Source organism: Phascolarctos cinereus, unplaced genomic scaffold (genome assembly GCF_003287225.1).
Source record: "Phascolarctos cinereus isolate Bilbo 61053 unplaced genomic scaffold, phaCin_HiC Scaffold_1;HRSCAF=81, whole genome shotgun sequence".
Classification (NCBI taxonomy): Eukaryota; Metazoa; Chordata; class Mammalia; order Diprotodontia; family Phascolarctidae; genus Phascolarctos; species Phascolarctos cinereus.
In genome coordinates, this window is record NW_027555514.1 from 201367835 (window position 1) to 201388214 (window position 20380).

Genomic DNA, 20380 nt, shown 5'->3' on the forward strand with positions numbered 1-20380 from the left:
CCCCATAAAATCTGATTGGCCTCAGTTTCTCTGATTCAGGTTTCTGACTTAGGGACAATAAAACTGCCTAGACATGGACACTCCAGCCTCTAAGATTTGGTGGATGCCTAAGACCATGAGAGTTATTATATCTTGTAGACCTGCTGATCAGATGTGTTTCCATGAGAAGGGAAGGAGGCTTAATTTACTAAAGATTAAGATAAGTGCCACTGTATACTTGCTGTATATCCTTGCTATGTTTGAGCAAAGTAATGATCAATGTTCAATGACTCCTGAGTATCTCATTTCATCCCAAAATTAGGCTTAATCAAGAGTGTGCTAGTGTTGGAGTCAGGCTCAGAACAAATATCATACTTTCACTCACACTCAGCCTTTGATCAAGCACACTTTTCATTGTTAGGAATGTTCCTGGGGCCATTTCTTGGCCCGGACTACTCTGGTAAGGCTTGTTAGCACACAGATTTGGCTTTTGCATGCGTCTTTTCTCTTATAATGCAGGACTAGCTTATGGCCTGTGTTTTTTTTTCTTCTCTTCATTATTACAAAGGCAGTTCTGGCTATGGACAATGTGTTTTTATTTCCACATGCAATAAATTTTATTTGCTTAAGAATTGCTAGCAAGGTTGGTTTTATGTGCAGTTAAAAACTCACAAACCAATGCAGAAAGGCAGAAATATTAAATGCATTCTTCTCAGATCACGATGTAATATCAATTACATGTAATAAAGGGCCATGGAAAGGTAGACTAAAATTACTTGGAAATTAATAATCTAATCCTAAAAAATGAGTGGATCAAACAACAAATCAAAGAAACAATCAATAACTTCATCCAAGAGAATGACAATGATAAGACAACATACCAAAACTTATGGGATGCAGCAAAAGAGATTCTTAGGGGAAGTTTCATATCTCTAAATGCTTACATAAATAAAATAGAAAAAGAGATCAATGAACTTCACATGAAACTAAAAAAGCTAGAAAAAGAACAAATTAAAAATCCCCAATTAAATACCAAACTAGAAATTTTGAAAACCAAAGGAGACATTAATAAAATTGAAATTAAGAAAATGATTTAATTAATAAAAAAAACCCCTAAGAGCTGGTTTTATGAAAAAAACAATAAAATAGATAAACCTTAGGTTAATTTGAGTAAAGAAAGAAAAGATCACAAATTATCAGTATCAAAAATGAAGAGGGTGAATTCACCACCAATGAAGAGGAAATTTAAAAAAAATAATTAGGAGCTATTTTGTCCAACTGTATGCCAATAAATTTGACAATTTTAGTGAAATTGATGAATATTTACAAAAATACAAATTGCCCACATTAACAGAAGAGGAAATAAAATACTTAAATAACCCCATTTCAAAAAAAGAAATTGAACAAGACATTAATGAGCTCCTTAAGAAAAAATCTCCAGGATGAGATGGATTTACAAATGAATTCCACCAAACATTTAAAGAACAATCAATTCCATTACTATATAAACTATTTGGGAAAACAGCGAAGAAGGAGTCTTACCAAATTCTTTTTGTGATACAAATATGGTGCTGATACCTAAACTGGGAAGAGTCAAAACAGAGAAAACTACAAACTAATTTCCCTAATGTATTTAGAGGCAAAATTTTTAAATAAAATATTAGCAAAGAGATTACAGCAAATTATCATGAGGATAACACACTATGACCAGGGAGGATTTATAGCAGGAATGCAGGGCTGGTTCAATATTAGGAAAACTATCAGCATAATTGACCACATCAACAACAAAACTAACAGAAATCATAAGAGTATCCCAAAGATGCATAAAAAACTTTTAACAAAATACAACAACAATTCCTATTAAAAAACGCTAGACAACATAGGAGTAAATGCAGTCTTCCTTAAAATGATAGGTAGCATCTACCTAAAACCATTAGCGAGCATTATATGTAATGGGGATAAGCTAGAAAAATTTCCAGTAAGATCAGGGGTGAAACAAGGATGTCCATTATCACCACTGTCATTCAATATTGTACTATAAATGTTAGCTTTAGCAATAAGAGAAGGAAAAAAAATGGAAAGAATTAGAATAGGCAGAGAAGAATTGTTGAAAGAATAAAGTAAGGCAATATTTGTAAAGTGCTTTACAAACTATAAGGTACTCTATAAATGCTAACTATTACTATTGTTATTATGAAATTAAAATGTCTTGAATGTAAAAGCATGTAGGAAATCCTCTCACATCTAGATATAGACCTATGAAGTGACGAGGGATTTTACATTCATATTTCATTGATATTTACCAAGCTATTAATTCTCTTTTTAAAATTTTCTTGTATTTCTTTCATTTCTTTTCCTAACCTTTGTCTCTGCCAATTTTATTTTATTTTTAAAATCCTTTTTTGCTTTTTTAAAAAATCTCTTTCTTTAGTTCTTTTGGGAATTCTTGTTGGGCTTGTGCCTAATCTACATTTTTCTTTGAGGCTTTGTTTGTATATGTTTTCAAGTAGTTTTTGAGTTTCCCTATCATCACAGAAGCTTTTTAACATTAAGTTCTTTTTTAGTTGTTTGCTCATTTTTCCAGCCTATTCCTTAACTATGGACTTTATGTTAGAGTTGGACTCTGCTCACCTGGGGTGGGGGTTAGGGCAGGGGATCTGCTCTTGTGATTTTTATGTCCTACTGCTTTCTTAGGTCTGGAGTCCTAAAAATTTTTTAGTGCTTTTAAGGTGGTGTGATCTGTAGAGAGGTGTGGTTACTGCCCTCCTGGACCCCAGGTAGGGCCCTTCTTCCCTCTACTACAACTCTTCTCTGCCCTGGAACTGTAACCTATGCCCAAGTAGAGTCCCTGTTCCCTTGCAACTGCACTTCTCTCTGTCCTGAAATTACCCCAGAAGAGGGTAATGAGTATTGAAGCTGCCAAATGGTGCCTCTCTTGCACCCAGTGATGGCACAAGGATCCTCTATAATCTCTTTCTGAGCAGGTATTAAATCCCTTTACTATCCCCTGGTGATGAACACTTCTGGTACCACTGTTATTCCTGAAGCTTCTGCCATGTCCCAGACTCACAACTGGTGCTGTTTCTAATATGCCCCACTCCAGGCCATCAGAGCTCCCACACCTATGTCCACTCCCTAAGGTGGTCTGGGCTGAAAAAAATAACTCCCCGTGACTTTTTTCCCACTTAGAATTTGATTTGATGTGCTTTTCAAAAATTGGTTAGAGAGGCATATTGAGAGAACTTGACAAAAATTCTTACTTTACTCTGCCATCATGGGTCCACTCTCATAATTCTCTTTTTTCTAATTTCCAAAACTTATCTAGCCTGCATTCTTGCAAGTACTTGTAGATAGATAGATAGATAGATAGATAGATAGATAGATAGATAGATAGACAGATAGATAGACAGATAGATAGATAGATAGATAGACAGACAGACAAACAGACCAATAAAGAATTTATTAAATTCTTACTGTCTTCCAGGCACTGCAGTAAGTATTGTTAATGTAAATATAAGCAAGCAGGAGATTCTCTGCCCTCAAGTAGCTTACGTTCTAATGAAGGAAGACAAGACATACAAGGAAGCTTGAAGGGTGTGGGGGTGAGGGGCAGTAGCATGATATGGAATGGTCAGGAAGTAGCACAGAGGCCTGGACTCTGGTAAGATAAGACCTATCAGAGCTAAAGGATCCAGAGGCAGAGTACAGGTTATTAATGGGGAGATAATGGCCTGAATAGAGGTAACATAGCCTAGAGAGAACTGGTATGGTGGAGGGGGCCTTAACAAGGTAGGACAAAAGGGATCCCAGAGACAGAACAGAACTGATTTTGATGAATATTGATGTTGTCTATTAATACAATAACAGGGTTAAGATTTAAATTATTTGCATTAAGCATAACTTTAAAGTATTTCATTACCTTTAAAATACTTCCCAATAATAAAGCATTAATCATATAAGTCTGCAGGCCTAACAAAATGTATATAATAAATAATTTCCTACCAGAACAAAATTATTCTGATATTTCCTTTTTTCCAGAAAGCTCTAGCTGATTTTCCCCAATCAGGATATGGTTTGTCCTGAAGCATCATATCAGTGACCTAAAGAAACAAAACAAAATTATTCTTACTGTGAAAAAATGTTAAGATCAGAATGCATACATGTAATTTACAATAGTGTCAATAAGATAAAATAATTTACAATAACTTATAATAGTGTGAACAAGATAAAATATGTTTGAAACATTTAGTATATTTTCAATGGTAAAGTTAATATAACATCATTTCAATTAAAGTTTATATTAGTTTACAGTTAGATATAAGTATATGGAACTATAGAACAAGATATTATCCTGGCCTAATATGTCTCCAATGTATGGAAACTATTGTTATCATTAATGAACTTCTCCTTTGAAACAATTTTCTATTTATCATATAATCACATAGCTTATACAAGAGACCAGAACAACAGATACAGCTGCTGTATCAGAAACCCACACATAGCTCAATAACTAAATAACTATTAGGTATAGTAACAATGATACCTAATATTTGAATATCATTTAACACTTATGGAATCTGAGGAAAACAGATTTAAGAGCTTGATGGGATCTTAGAGGTAATTTAGTTCAAGTATCTCATTGTACAGATGAAGACCTAAAGATAAGAGAGATTAAGTGACTTACCCAAAGTCACATGAGTTCTAGCAGTACAGCTGGAATTCTCTCAGGGCTAGGTTTATTACACAGGCTGTAATGGTTCCAGAGAGGTTAGGGTAATTCTTTTCTCTGCTACAACTTGATCAAAATTCTACTGGTTTTGTTTCCTTCATTGTTAAGGACCAGTAACCCAGTTCCATTTAACTACTTAACACCAGGCAGATTTTAGAAAGGGATATTTAGTTCAAAGATGTAGAAATAACAAATGTAAATTTTCTCCAATCCCCTGGAATATATTTTCCTCTATACCGCCTTGGTCTCTAAGGAAGTAAGTTTGAAACTGGGCTTAATTCCTACATAGTATTGGTCTCATTGTGTTCCTTTCCAGATGCAGTATGTCTGTCAAACGATTGCTTCCATTTGGCTGGTATACTGAAAGTCACTTTTAATTATCCCTCTCAGCTTCTCAGGGCATTGATGCTGGGCTGGATGCAATATTTCCAGATTCCTGTGGTTTGCTTTCCTGACTAAATCACAGACTCCACTCTCTGCACCTAAAAATGGAAAAGAATGAACAAAAAGGCCAAGGACAAAGGCCCATTTCCTTTTTTTTCTTCATTTTGGTGAGGCAATTGGGGTTAAGTGACTTTCCCAGAGTCACACAGCTAGTAAGTGTCATGTGTCTGAGACTGGATTTGAACTCAGGTCCTCCTGACTCCAAGGCCAGAGCTCCATCCACTGCACCACCTAGCTGCACCAAAATAGAATTATATTATCTTGTTTTGTTTTGTTTTTCAAAGGCCCATTTCTAAGAAAGAAGTAGACCCTAAGGTCCTTCCCATTATTACATGGTCTCTCACCGGTCATCATAAGAAAAAGTATCACCAAACTTCCCAAGACACAAATGTCAAAAGTTACAACTGAAGCTGAATCAAATCAATTTTTTTTAAAAAAGAGGCAACTCACAATCCTGCAATAAGCTAATTTAAGCCAATTACAGAATGTTCATAGGTTCCAAATTTTTTCAAAACACTTTCCTCATCTCATCTGGATTCTCTCAGAAGCCATCTCCCTAGCATCCTCTATGTAGAAAGGTTGCATCTGCTAGGCAAGCTGAAGGGGTTTCTGCATGTACCAGATGCATTACATTTATAAGACATCAGAACCTTTTACTCCTTTAGACAAAAAGAACCTAACATTTGTCATTGGTTCATTGCAGCTAGAACTCACTAGGAACAAAGCCTGTGGGGTTAAATACTCAGCTTTTTGACACTGGAGAAAGTCAAGGTGATGGGAAAGAGGAAGGAAGACAAAAACAGGAGTGATTAAAGGAGAAAGTTGACTAAAGGGCTGATCAAAGGAGAACTCAGCCAGCGGGCATGTTCTGTGACAGTTTTGACTCTGGCTCTTCCTGATTGAGAGAAGAAAGTGAGGACAGTATATATTACTCATGCTCCATAGCTACACTGAGACACTTAGTATTTTAAATAGGAATCTCATTTGGAGACCATTTTAAAAAATTGTTATAATTATGTAATATATTCACACATACAAATATATATATACACACATCTTTTTCTTCTGCATTATAATCATATATATAAATCTACCTATATAAGTACACATAATTCCTCTGCTTATCATTATAATTCTTGTGTGTCTTTTGCTATATTGCTCGCACTAAAATTTTAACATGCTTAATTTTAAACTTGAATATTTTTCTTCTTGAATTTTTTCATTTTATATTTATTTTATACTCTGAGTTAAACTTTGCCCAATATTGGTTAATATTAAGAAATATTACTGTATATCAAGATTGTAATAAAGTTTTATATTTTATTAAATTTCTTTAACATTTAAGTTCCTTTTTATATAAAATTTTATTTCTGGCTACATTTTATTTTCTTCTCTTTTACTGAAATTCTAATACAAGTTTTCTTTTATGATGAATTCTAATTGTTTTGGCCTTGCTTTTTCTTTTGCATTGTAATTTTTGGTGCTTATTTTTGGTATTGACTTGTTTTCAAATTTTACCTGAGCTAACTTCATTGAGCTGATCCCTAGGTACTATCTAATTGCTTATGAATATCTAATACTTGTTATTTGATGATACCAATGTGATTTCCAAATGTACACAAGGATAAAAGGGTGAAGGTGGAAATCTAGGAGAGGTAACTATGAAGAGGTGGCAGGGGACATAATGTACTTTTTGACACTACTAGCAGGTGGTTTCTCTACATTATCCCAGGGCCAGGTAGCTACATCTCTTCTTCAAGGTTTTGGGTATACTCTTGAAAGGTTTGAGGTAGCTCTTCTCTAATTCTATCGTCTCAAGCCCCCAATTGGTTATGGTCTCCCTTCCTACACACACATACACTTTTAGGTATAAGTATCTGAGTAGAAATATGTTCAGTTTAGCCACTTAACATTAATTAGCTTTTTAAAATGGTTACTTCAAAGACATAGCAATAACAAAAATATAGCCCCTCCCTCCAATATCTATACCATAACAGCTTCTGAGGAGAGTAGGCTCAGACTCAATAGTTTTTCCTTAATATCAATACCACAAAATTTACATACAAAGGTGGCACTACTTCAGAATGAATCTTCCTCTCCCCTACCATTGAAGTAGGTCCCATTTTCATTCCTGAAGATGTGTCCTTGCTCCTCAGGGCATCAATGCTGGGATGACAACAAAAATGTGGCATGGACTAAGATTGCCAGAATTCTGGATTCCTGGTTGCTTATTCTCTTGACCTTTTAAAATTCACAGTGTTGAAACTTCCAGATTAACCTCATTAATCCAAAGTAAATGACAACGCAAAGGATCATGACCCATTTCCATAGGTCAACACGTTGGTCTTAAAGTGGGAGAAGATCTCTCCCCTTACAGCACTGTCATTTACTGGATGACACCATTCAAAGAGTCAAACCAAGAGAGGGCAGTAGAAGAGAAGGTTCTGGTTGTCTAGTCATTTTTGAGAATACCATCATTTCCAACTACGCAGCCACTTGGAAAGGCTTCTTTTAATTATGTGGTTAACAGACTGGAACCAGTTTCAGAAAGTCCAGGTATGGTCCCAAATCTTTACAAGGACATATATACACACACACATATTCTAAAACTATACACACGCACACACACACACACATAGACACAGACATACATACATACATGCATGCATACATATAAGTATGTATGTAGAGCTCATCAACACTCTCCTGGAAGCCAACTCCTCAACTGCTTCCACATGGAGAATCACATTACCCAGCAAACTGATACACTCTTCACAGGCTCATAAAGACTAGGCTTATTATTCAGTCTCACATTATACCTAACACAGGAGGCTACCCTACAGGAAAAGGAAGCATGGTTCTTACCCTCCTCCAATTCCCTCACTTCCTCACTTGGAAGGCAGAAAGAGATAAAGTACTATCCACAGAAAGAGACTGTAAGCTCAAAGAAATCCCTGAGTGGGTGTAAAATCACAAGAACACGTGTTGGGAGCATGGAGGCTGGTGCTAGAGGGGTGTAAATGAACACCTTAAAGTCTGACATTCTCCACAATTAATGCATGGGACTGTTGCCTTGCTGGGCTTCTCCTCTCTTGTCCTGTGGAAATAACTGTAATGTTGTCCTTAATATTCTCTTTGGCTTTTTTTCCCTATGGTAACAGGGGTAGCAATTAGTAGAGACTGAAGAAAATCTCTAGTCCTCCAACCCTGTTGGTCATGTGACATCATAATTAATTAAAATATGTTATCCACACTTTATATTTTGGTCATACTTTTTGGGGAGTCCACTAATTTTAAGATTATCTCTTCTTATCTTTTTTTTCTTAGAGAAGGAAATGGCAAACCACTCCAGTATCCCTGCCAAGAAAACTCCATATGGGATCCCAGAGAGCTGGACGTGACTGAAAAACAACTGAACAACAAATCCCTTTTCCAGGTCAGTTATTTTGATAGTAGGTTGTAAGCATTTGTCTATTGTTGGCTGAAAGAAATGACTACACGTTTGACCCATGATTGACTACTTGCCTACATACCAGGGATATCTAATGTAATGTTAATAATAGTTGAGACAGCTTTATCAAGGCAAAGAATGCAAGGCTCCTCCGATCATAATCAGCTTAGCAAATTTCATCTAATCCATATCTGCAAGATTAGCAAACTTTCTAATGCCCTTGTGATTGATGAATGGTTATAGTCCAGGCCATCTGCTAACAGACTGCCCCGTGGGTTTTCCTTCCATTTAGAACCAACAAATTTTCCCAGCAGAGACATGAGCTTTGGGATCCTGATGAGGATATGAATCCCATTATAAGCCTGTGTCTGTGGTACTGAAGGGCTGGGGAGCTGTATACTTACATGTCTATGAGTAATAAATTACCTGACTCACAATCTTTTGAGCATTTGTATTCCATTTTGGTGCCTCACCCATAATTTCTTCACATAGATATTTCCCTTTAAGTTTTTGGTCTTATTTTGTTCTAATTCTTTTTGCCTCATTGAATTGAATTCTCTTTGTTCTATTCTATTTTTCAGAGTATTGAAAACTCAGAAAAGGTTATCCACTTTTTTTCTCTAGGCAGTTTATTCTTTCTTCAAGTATTCTAATTTTATTTTTATCTTCTGTTTTATCTCTAGCTTAATTTCTTCCACAGAGTTTTTATGGCCAACCCAACCAAGGGGTTCTACTTGTGATAACTTCAGATAACTTCCCTGGGGATATTATCTTGGAATTTTCTGTTGGTGTTATTCAGTCATTTCAGTCACATCTAACTCTTCATGACCCCATTGGGGATTTCCTTAGCAGATACTAAAATGGTTTAACCATTTCTTTTCCAGCTCATTTTGTAGATGAGGAAATAGAGGTAATTAGGGTTAAGTGATTTGCCCAGGGTTATACAGCTAGCAAGTGTCTGAGGTTAGATTTGAACTCAGGAATATAAGTCTTCCTGACTTCAGGCCTGACACTCTTTCCATTGTGCTATCCAGCTTTCCGGAGATTCTTAAACATAATATTTCTTAATTGTAGTAGGAATTATCTTGTTTGCTGATGTCTGTGGCTTTAGTTCTTGGATTAGGACTTTATGCCAGTGCCAGGATCTGTCACCTCCTGCAATCTTTGGCTGTGATGGCTAGGATCAAGACCTATCTCCCACTTTAGTCCAGGAATGGGATTATGTTGTACCAAGACTAGGGTCTGCCTCTATAACAGTTCAGAGACCACTTCCCTGTGTCCTGAGGAGGAAGTCTACCTGGAATTAAGCCCTTAATTCTTCCAAAGACTTAGACTTGGACTACCTAAGAAGTAGAATGCACAATTGGGGCAGATAACATGGAGGCAAACAGGGTTAAGTGACTTGGCTAGGGTCACAGAGCTAATAAGTGTCTGAGGCCATATTTGAACTCTGAAAATGAGTCTTCCTGATGCCAAGTCTGGCACTTTAAGTGCCACCAAGCTGCCTCCTGGGACTTCTCCCAAATCTGTTCACACTGGCCTTGTGCTTTTCCTTGGATCCTATGGACCAAAGTCCATAGCTTCTAACCTTTGCTTCTGGATTACCTGTACCAAAGATGGTGTTAGTTTCAGGTTAGCATCATAATCAGTCCTAAAGAGTCACATTTACCTTGGTCCGTTTCTTTTCACCAGGAAGCCTCAACTACTGGAACCGCTCTTGCATTGGGTGCCTTCTCCTTGTGCCACCCTTTATAAATGGAGAAGTTTAGTGGTGTTTTTAATTTGATTCTGTTGTTTCACATGGTGTTTTTCTTCCTTGTTAACACATATCATTAATGAAGAGCTGGATTTGACTAATACCTTTCACATTGCCATCTTAACTGAAAGTCAGTATTTAATGCTGTTGATCACTTTCCTCCTCATAGATATTCTTTCTTTTCTGGGTATTGACACTGGTCTCTCTTAGTTTTCCTCTTACCTATCCAACTATCCTTCTCAAGTCAATTATGCATATCAAACTATAACTGGCTATTCACAAAGGGTCTGTGCTGGGTCCTCTTTTCTCTCCACATTTTCTCATAATGATTTCATCAGACTGCATAAGTTTAATTATGATCACTATGCAAAGGATTCACATATCTATATATCAAGCCCTAGTCTCTCTCCTGAATCATTTCAAACTGGATGTCATATAGATACATAAACATCTCGAACTTGACATGCCCTAAAAAGAAATCATTATCTTTCCTCCAAGACCCACCACTTAGAGAACTTCCCTCTTACTGTCAAGGACACCATTATCTTTTTAGCCAACTTCACTGTCATCCTCAACTCCTTAATTTTTCTAACCAAACACATCCAATCTGATGTCAAAACTTGTTGTTTCTACCTTTACAACATCTTTCATATTTTTCCTCTCCTCTAAACTCATGAAGCCGCAATCCTAGTCCAGGACTACATTTAATCTTGCCTAGAAAATTTCAATAGCTTCCTAACTAATTTCCCTTCCTTGTATCTCTCCATACTCTAATCCATCCTCTTCACAGATGCCAAAGTGATCTTCTTAAAGCACAAGTCTGACCATGTCACTCACCTACTCAACAAACTTCATTGGTTCCCTATCATTTTTAGGATCACACACAAACTTCTCTGTTTAGCATTTGCCTTTCATAACCTGGTCTCAATCTACCTTTCCAAATTTATTTTATATTATCCCATTGACATACTCTATGGTCCAGCCAAACTAGCCTTCTTACTGCCCAATTATGATCTACACCACATTCCATCTCAAAGCCTTTCACCTTGCTATCCCCAAAGCCCCAAATTCCTCATCATCTCTGTCTCTTGAATTCCTAGTTTCTCTCAAGACTCAGATCAAGGGTCAACTTCCACATAAGGCTTCTCCTCATCCTCAAACTTCTAGTATCTTCTCTCCTCTAAAGACTTTAGATCTATTTTAAATATACACACATATGCATGTATATAATATTACATGCCTATACACATTTGTCTCCTAGTGACTGTTTCCCTTTGTATCTTCAGAATCTAGCACAGTTCCTGGAAAATAGCTGGTGCTTACTAAATGCTTATTGATGGAATGATAGAAGAAATTAGGTTGCAATGCATTATCATTGAAGACTTGCACAAAAGAAGTGGCATGAAGGATATTGGAGAAATGTATAACTGAAAAAAGAGGAGGACAAGTAAGAACAAAGGATTAAAAACTCCAAGCTACATAGGTTAAGTTTGACAATTCCAACTAGAAAATAAATACAAATTCTGAAGAGATTAAGAGAAGGGTCTTCAAATTAAAAAGAAAGGAAATTTGCATAACATGAGACCAATCTACACTCACCAGAAGCTACAGAAAGGAATGGAATCATGTCTTCTAAAGAGCTCAAGATGCAAACAAAGTGACATACACTGCAAAGCTGAGCCTAATCATGACTGTAAATGAAGCATACAGAAAAAGAAAATGACAAATGCTGATGGGGATATGGAAAAATAAGTACACAACTGCACTGCTGGTAGAGATGTGAATTGGCCTGACCATTCTGGAGAAAAATTTAGAATTACACACAAAGGACTATAACATTGCACATCACACTTTGACCCAGTAATATTACTACTACATCTGTATCCCAAAGAGATTAAAAAAAAAAAAGGAAAAGGAAAAGGAAAAGGACACATATGTACAAAAGTATTTACAGTAGCTCTTTTTTGTAGTGGCAGAGAATTGGAAATTGAAGAGTTACCCAGCAATTGAGTATATGGTTAAACAAGTTGTGGTATATAACTGTGCTGGAATACTATTGTTCTATAAGAAATGATGAAAGGGATTGGTTCAGAAAAACCTGGAAAGACTTATACAAACTGATACAAAGTGAAGTGAGCAAAATCAGGAGAATGTTGTACATAATAACAGCAATAGTCACATTGTAATAATAATCAGCTGAGGAAAAGTTAAGCTACTCTGATCAATACAATAAACTAACAATTCTGAAAGACTCATAATGAAAAATTCTATTCACCTCCAAAGGGAAAACTGATGAACTCTGATTGAAGCTTCTCTTGAGTCTTGTAATTGAAGATCAAATTTTCTGTTCAGCTCTGGTCTTTTTATCAGGAAGGTTTGGAAGTCCCCTATTTCATTAAATGATCATCTCCTCACCTGAAAGATTATGCTCAATTTTACTGGGTAGTTGATCCTTGGTTGTAATCCAAGCTTCTTTGCATTACAGAATATCATATCCCAAGCCCTCTGATCTTTTAACATAGAAGCTGCAAGGTCCTGCATAATCTTGACTGTGGTTCCAGGATATTTAAATTGTTTCTTTCTGGCCGCTTGTAGTATTTTTTCCTTGACCTTATAATTCCGGAATTTGGTTACAATATTCCTTGGCATTTTTAATTGGGATCTCTTTAAGGGGAGTTGATCGGTGGATTCCTTCAATGACTATTTTACCCTCTGGTTCTAGGACCTCAGGGCAGTTTTCCTTGATGATTTCCTGAAAGATGCCATCCAGGCTCTTTTTTTATCATGGCTTTCAGGTAGACTAATAATTGTTAAATTATCTCTCCTGGATCTATTTTCCAGGTCAGTTGTTTTTTCCAATGAGATATTTCACATTGTTTTTCTATTTTTTCATTCTTTTAATTTTGACTGATTCTTGATGTTTCATAGAGTCATTAGCTTCCACTTTTTCCCATTTTAACTTTTAAGGTGCTGTTTTCTTCAGTTAGCTTTGTACTGCCTCTTCCATTTGGCCAATTCTACTTTTTAAGGAGTTGTTTTCTTCAGTGTACTTTCTTTAAAATTTGGCCAATTTTGTTTTTTAAGGAATTGCTTTCTACTGTCAATTTTTGTCCTTCCTTTTCCAAGTAGGTTGACTCTGTCTTGCATAGCTCTCATTTCTGTACCCAATTTTTCTTCCACCTCTCTTATTTGACTTCTAAATCCTTCTTCAGCTCTTCCCAGAAGGTTTTCTGGTCTTGAGACCAGTTCATATTTCCCTTTGAGGTTTCAGATGTAGGTACTCTGACAATGTTATCTTCTTCTGAATTTGTGTTTTGATCTTCCCTGTCCCCATAGGAAGAATCTATGGTCATTGTTTGTTTCTGCTTTTTGCTCATGATGCTTGCCTACTTCCTGGCTTTTAAAGTTGAATTCTCCTACTAGAATATTCCAGGCTTTTTGTGCTGGGGGCCAGGAGCTTGGTCACTGGCTTTGTGTACTGGGGCCTCGGGTGCCGGCAGCTAGAGGTTGTAGAGGTCTGGCATCTTACCTGGTGCTGAGCTGTTGTCCTAATGATGGTGGCTGGCATGTGCTGAGGCCAGGTGGGTTTTTCTGCATTTCCCCAGGGCTACACTTAAGCTCATGGGGTAGGGGTGGGGAGTCTGGCCCCTGGGAGATGCCTCCCCACCTGGAATTGAGCATGGGGTGGTTCAGCTGGTGGAGGACACCAGCCTGCCAGCACATGTGCTGGTTCTCCAAGCTGGAGTCTGCTGGTTGTACTGGCTGTGCCAAGGCATGTGGGGGGTGGTACTGATGCTGGCACTTGTCTGTTCCACCACTCTGGGGCTCAGGATCTCCTGCTGGTTTGCTGAGGTGGGACTTGCTGGGATGACTCCCATCATGTACTGCTCCTCTTCCATCAGAGTGAGAGGGACCTCTCCTGTTAATCCCCAGAGCCTCCCGGGCTAAAAGACTACTGCATCCTGTCTTTCTACTGGCTCCTCTGTTCCAGGATTTTTCCTGGGGTGACATTTTCTGGCTTTTTAGAGGTCAATAAGGGAGAGTAAAACTGACTACTGATTACTCCACCATCTTGGCTCCCAGAAGTCTATCTCCCAAGCATTCTTGATGAAAAAACCAGAGCTGAATAGAAAATTTGTCTTTCAAATACAAGACTCAAGAGAAACACAAAAAGGGAAACAGGAAAGGGAAATCATAAGGGACTTAATAAGGTTAAACTGTTTACATTTCTCCATGGGAAAATGATATTTGTAACTCATAAAACCTTTCTCATTATTAGAGTAGTTGAAAGGAGTATATAATAGAGGGCACAGGTGTGAGTTGAATATGAAGGGATGGTATCTAAAAAATAAAATTAAGGGATGAGAGAGAAGAATGTACTGGGAGAAAGGTAGAGATATAATGTGGTAAATTATCTCACAATAAAGAGGCAAGAAAAAGTTTTTACAGTGGAGGAGAAGAGGGAGTAGGTGTGGGGGAGTAAGTGAACCTTACTCTCATAAGAACTGGCTCAAAAAGGGAATAACATACACACTCAATTGGGTACAAAAATCTATCTTATCCTACAGAAGGAGGTGAAGGAGATAAGAGAAGGGGTGTGGTGATAGAAGGGAGGATAGATTAGGGGAGGGAGTTGTCAGAAAAACCAAAACACTTTTGAGGAGGGACAGGGTAAAAGCAGAGAGAGAATAAAATAAATAGGGGGGAGGAATAGGATGGAGGGAAGAAATACAGTTAGCAATAGTAACTGCGAAAAAATTTTGAAGCAACGTTCTCTGATAAAGGCCTCATTTCTCAAACATATAGAGAACTGAATCAAATTTATAAAAATAAGAGCATTGATAAATGATCAAAAGATATGATCAGTTTTCAGACAAAGTAATTAAAGCTCTCTATAGCTGTATGAAAAAATACTTTAACTCATTACTGACTGGAGAAATGCAAATTAAAATAATTCTGTGGTACTACCTCATACCTATTAGATTGGCTAATAGGACAGAAAAGGTAAGTGACAAATGTAGGAAGGGATGTGGGAAAAATGAGACATTATTGAGCTGTTGGTGGAGTTATGAACTGATTCCATCACTCTGAAGCAATTTGGAACTATGCCCAAAGGGCTATAAAATCATGCACATCCTTTGATCTAACAATATCACTACTAGGTCTGTATCCAAAAGAGATAAAAACAAAAAGGAAAGGGATCTATATATACAAAAACATTTTATAGCAGCTTTTTTCTGGGGGCTAAGAATTAGAAATTGAGGGCAGGCCCATCAATTGGGAAATGGCTGAATAAATTGTGGTATATGACTGTGATGGAGTAGTATTGTAGTATAAGAAATGATGAGCAGGATGCTCTCAAAAAGACTTGAACTTACATGAGCTGATGCAAAGTAAAGTGTACTGTGTACAAAGTAACAGCAATGTGGCAAAATGATCACCTGTGAATGACTTAGCCATTCACAGCAATACCATGACCCAAGGTAACTCTGAAAGACTTATGATAAAAAATGCTATCCATCCCCAGAGAAGGAACTGATGATGTATGAATATAGATTGAAGCACACTTTTTTTAACTTTCTTTATTTTTTGTCATTGTTTTCTTTCACAAAATGACTACTTTGGAAATGTTTTGCATGACTACAGATGTATAACCTATAATCAAATGTCTGCCTTCTCAATGAAGGGATTTGGAAAGAGAAAAAGGGAAAGAATTTGGAGCTCAAAGTCTTAAAAATGAATGTTAAAAATTGTTTTTATATGCAACTAGGGAAAAATAAAATACTAAAAACAAAAGTCCAACAAGAAGGACAAAAGAAAAATGGTCAAGAGGAAATCAAAATCCAAGATAAATAAGGTGTTAGTAATAGAAATAGAACACATATAAATATGTGTAGATAGATACCTTTTTATAAAAGATTTACATGTACAAATTACTTGAAAAAAAACAGTAAAAAATATACTATCCAAGCGATGTATGACTAGAAAAAAAGGTAGGCTAGTCAAATAATAAGTCCGTGTGCTATGTGACTAGAGGTAGGCAAACACAGCATTAATTATGAAAAAGGGCTAAAAGGCAATTCTTTCAAACCATAGACTGATGAGATGAATGCCTTATAAACTTCACATCTATATAAAATGAGTTATTATAATTATTGATGACTAACTTTTTGAACAGATTATTAAAGAAAAAAATTAAGCACCTAGAAATGTAGAGAGCATTATAATACAGTATCAGATCATTATTTTAATAATTTTAATAAAATCCTTTTATTAAAAAAACAACAACAACATATAGTGGAAAGAATGCTGGTTTTGGAGTCAGAGAACCTGGACTTGGATTCTAACTCTGATTCTTACTACTTGTGGCACTCTGGGTCTCAATTTCTTCATTTTTAAAATCAGATTGTTGGTCTAGATGACCACTAAGCTTCTTTTCAACTCTAAATCCTATAATTTTAAGATCTAGAAGTGAACTGGATAATGATTCACATTTAAATGGTATTTAATCTTTTTTTTTTCAAAATGCTTTCCTTGGTACATCCCTGGGAAATAGATAGTGCAAGAATTAATATCTCCAACTTACTATGAGAAACTTACTACGAACATCAGAGAGATGAAATGACTTCCCTTAGGACATGGAGCCAACAAGCATAAGAGCTAGAACTCTAACTTGATTATCTGTACTCCTACCTACAAATTCACATCATGTTTGTCAAATTTTTAGACAATAATTCAAAGATGAATAGGACAACTAATGCTTTGGTCAACAGAACCAGGATCTAAAAAATGACCATGTAAATGATAAGTTATATCGAATAAAATAAAAACTAAAAGGCAGGGATAAATGCTAACATCTGCACTTGGGTTCAAAAAGGCAATCACATATGTAATGGATGGACAAAGATGTAGACTGAAATCAGTTCATATTTTTTAAAAAAAAGAAATAAAAACAAGGATTTTAATGGCCTGAAAGTTCAATCTGACTCAATAAGCTATCTTGCTGTGTTTTGTATATGATGTTCCATATTTTTCATCAATGCCTTTATGTCAGCTATCCTTTACACTTGGCTATCCAGAATGTTTTTGGAATTCCTACAACTTTTCACAGCTCAGCAAGTGCCATTTCCTAAATGAAACCTTTTCTCAGTCTCTCTGTTGCAGTTTATCTCTCCATTCCACTACAGTTAGCTTTTTGTTTACTTATTTCTACACATGCTAGATCCCCTAGTAGAATGTAAACTCTTGAGCAAGGAATGTTTTGTTTTGATCTTTGTATACACAACTTCCAACACACTACCTTAAAGGGTTTTTATTGGAGTTAGCAGGGGGAAGAGAGGAGGGACTAGATGTTTGATATAATTCCAAAGAGGAAATTCTCAAAGTAGATTGGAAGTCTTAGGAAGTTGATGAGACAATGATGGGTTAAGTTTTGTGTTATACAACTAGTGTATGGGTATGCATGCAATGTAGTAGCAGTAGCAGCAGCAGCAGTAATAGTAATAGTAGTAGTAGTAATGGTGGTGGTGGTGGTGGTGGTGATCCAGAGCAAAGCATTCATTTGGAAAATTGGTCTACAGTTTTCTTTCTCTTCATAATTCACTTCATAATTGTTTAAAACACCTGGTCTGTCTAACATAAGCAGGTAAAACAACTGTAATATATATTTCCACCAGGTGAATGGTCCCGAAGAGGACAAACTTGTGACCGTGCTGAATTGCATATTTAAGACAATGTGACTCCTCATTTCCTGAGAGAATGCTGGGACAGAACTCTCACACTGTGTACCTGCATAAAGAGAGAAGGGATTTCTTCACATGGTTGGGAATCTTCAAGACAGTCAGTTACAAATGGCAAGCATGAACTTTTGAATGGCTATATGAAGCCTTCAGAGACACAATAATGGGGAGAGCTATTCCCCAACATGTCCATTGACTTTCATTGCTTGCAAGACTAGAGACTGCTGAGAGCAGACTTCCCCTCAGTGAGATTGTCCTCTATCCTAGACCGAGATGAGATCTCCCACTTCTTCCTAAAAAGCTCTTTTGCTCTTGTATTCTTTGATTTATTCTAATCTGCATTACTTCCCTAATTTCTGTTTGCTGCTTGCTTTGATATAGAGGCGCATTAGTTATTGATGACAGTTTTTTGGCTTGAGTTAAGTATTACCCTCTTTTTTGAGAAAGATCAGTGAAAATAATATTGACCCTAGGCTTTCCAAAGTAAAGTACCCCTAAACTAACAATAACAGAGGTATGGTAAATAGATATAATTCTAACCAAATATGCCACTTGAGGAAATGTGAGAAAAAGAGTAAGCATGCAGCCAAGACCCTCTTACTCCTTACAAAGGTGTTATGCTAAAAGGCAGAAATCTGTTACCTTGGAAGAGAAATGACCTAGAGTTTCCAAAATAAATGTCCCTATGAGAGCCAGCCAGGTTTTTTATGCCCTAATATATAGTCATTTTGTGCGATATGCTGAGAAAAAGTATTTAATATTCTCAAGAGGTCTATCATATCTAACTTTTCTCTTCTTTCGTTTTTTGTTTTTTGTCTTTGCTAGGCAATGGGGTTAAGTGACTTGCCCAGGGTCACACAGCCAGTAAGTGCATATCTAACTTTTCAAAAACATTTATTCAGGTCCTTCATTCCTCCTTGCTTTTTTTTTTGTTAGATTTTTCTAGGTCTAAAAGGAGCAAATTGAAGTCCCTACTATTATAGTTTTACTTTATATTTCTCCCTGTAACTCATTTAACACTTTATTTAAGAATTTAGATGCTATGTCACTTAATACAAATAAATTTAGTATTGATACTACTTGAAATTCAATTTTATTTTACATTCATTTCTAAAGTCTCTATCCTCTCCCTCTTCCATTCATTAAGAAAGCAAGAAAAACAAAGCCCATTGTACTTATGCATAGTAATGAAAAACAAATTATTGCACTCCACATGTCAAACAAAAGAAGAAAAACAGAAAAACGTAAAGAATGAAAGAAAAGAAAGCATACTTCAAACAATTCATCAGCTCTATGTCTGGAGACAGATAACATGTTTTATCATGATTCCTTTAAAATTGTGGTTTGTCACTATGTTAATCAGACTAAGTTCTTCAAAGCTATTTATCTTTATGATATTATTATTACTGTATAAATTGTTCTTTTGATCCTGCTCACTTCACATTCCATCACTTCATAATAAGTATTCTCAGATTTTTCTGAAGCCATCCCCCTAATCATTCCTTATACTACAATATTATTTCATCATATTCATACACCAAAACCTGTGCAGCCACCTCCAATTGATAAGCATCCCATCAGTTTCCAATTTACTCTGGAAACTCCTATTCAGATGCTTTATTTAATTATTTTTAATTACCTAATAAGACTTACTGTATTAATGCTGCTGATGACAGAATTCTAAGAGTCTACACATAGTATCTTCTCACAAACTGCTGTTTTACCTTTTTAGTCCCTAATGATTGCTTGCTCATGTTTACCTTTTAAAGGTTTTCTTAACTCATGTTTGTATATCACATTTTCTACTCAGTTCCAAACTTCTTATCAGGAATGCTTGAAACTCTATTTTTCTATTTCCTTGAAAACTCCATTTTTTCCCTATAATATTATACTCAGTATTTTTGGATAGATTATTCTTGGTTGTAAGCCTAGATCCTTTGTCTTCATAGAATGTCATAGTCCAAGATTTCTACTCCTGATAAAACTGATAAAACTTGTGTGATACTAACTATGGCTATTACATCCACGAATTCTTTCTTTCTTGCTACTTTCATTATTTTTGCCTTGACCTGTGAGCTCTGAATTTTGGCTATCACATCTCTTGAAATTTTCATATGAGGATTCCTTTTAGGAGGTGACCAAATTGACTCTTTTTTTTAATTTTTATTTTATTTATTTTATTCTGAACTTAAGAAATTTCCATAACATAGTAGATTAGAAAAAAGGATGATTATACATGAAACTGTAAATCTATTATGTACAACTTGCTATTCCTTTTAAAT

The 20380-nt window shown here is 36.1% G+C and overlaps 1 protein-coding gene across 6 annotated transcripts in view; it reads right to left on the reverse strand.

The window, feature by feature from the left end:
- Positions 1-20380, reverse strand: part of TMEM117 (transmembrane protein 117) — a 190273-nt gene that overhangs the window by 115041 nt on the left and 54852 nt on the right. For all 6 annotated transcript variants that reach the window (XM_020973675.2, XM_078156471.1, XM_020973680.2 and 3 more), the window contains one exon: positions 3982-4079. In XM_020973675.2, the coding sequence (XP_020829334.1) occupies positions 3982-4079 (98 nt within the window). The remainder of the gene's footprint in view (positions 1-3981; positions 4080-20380) is intronic.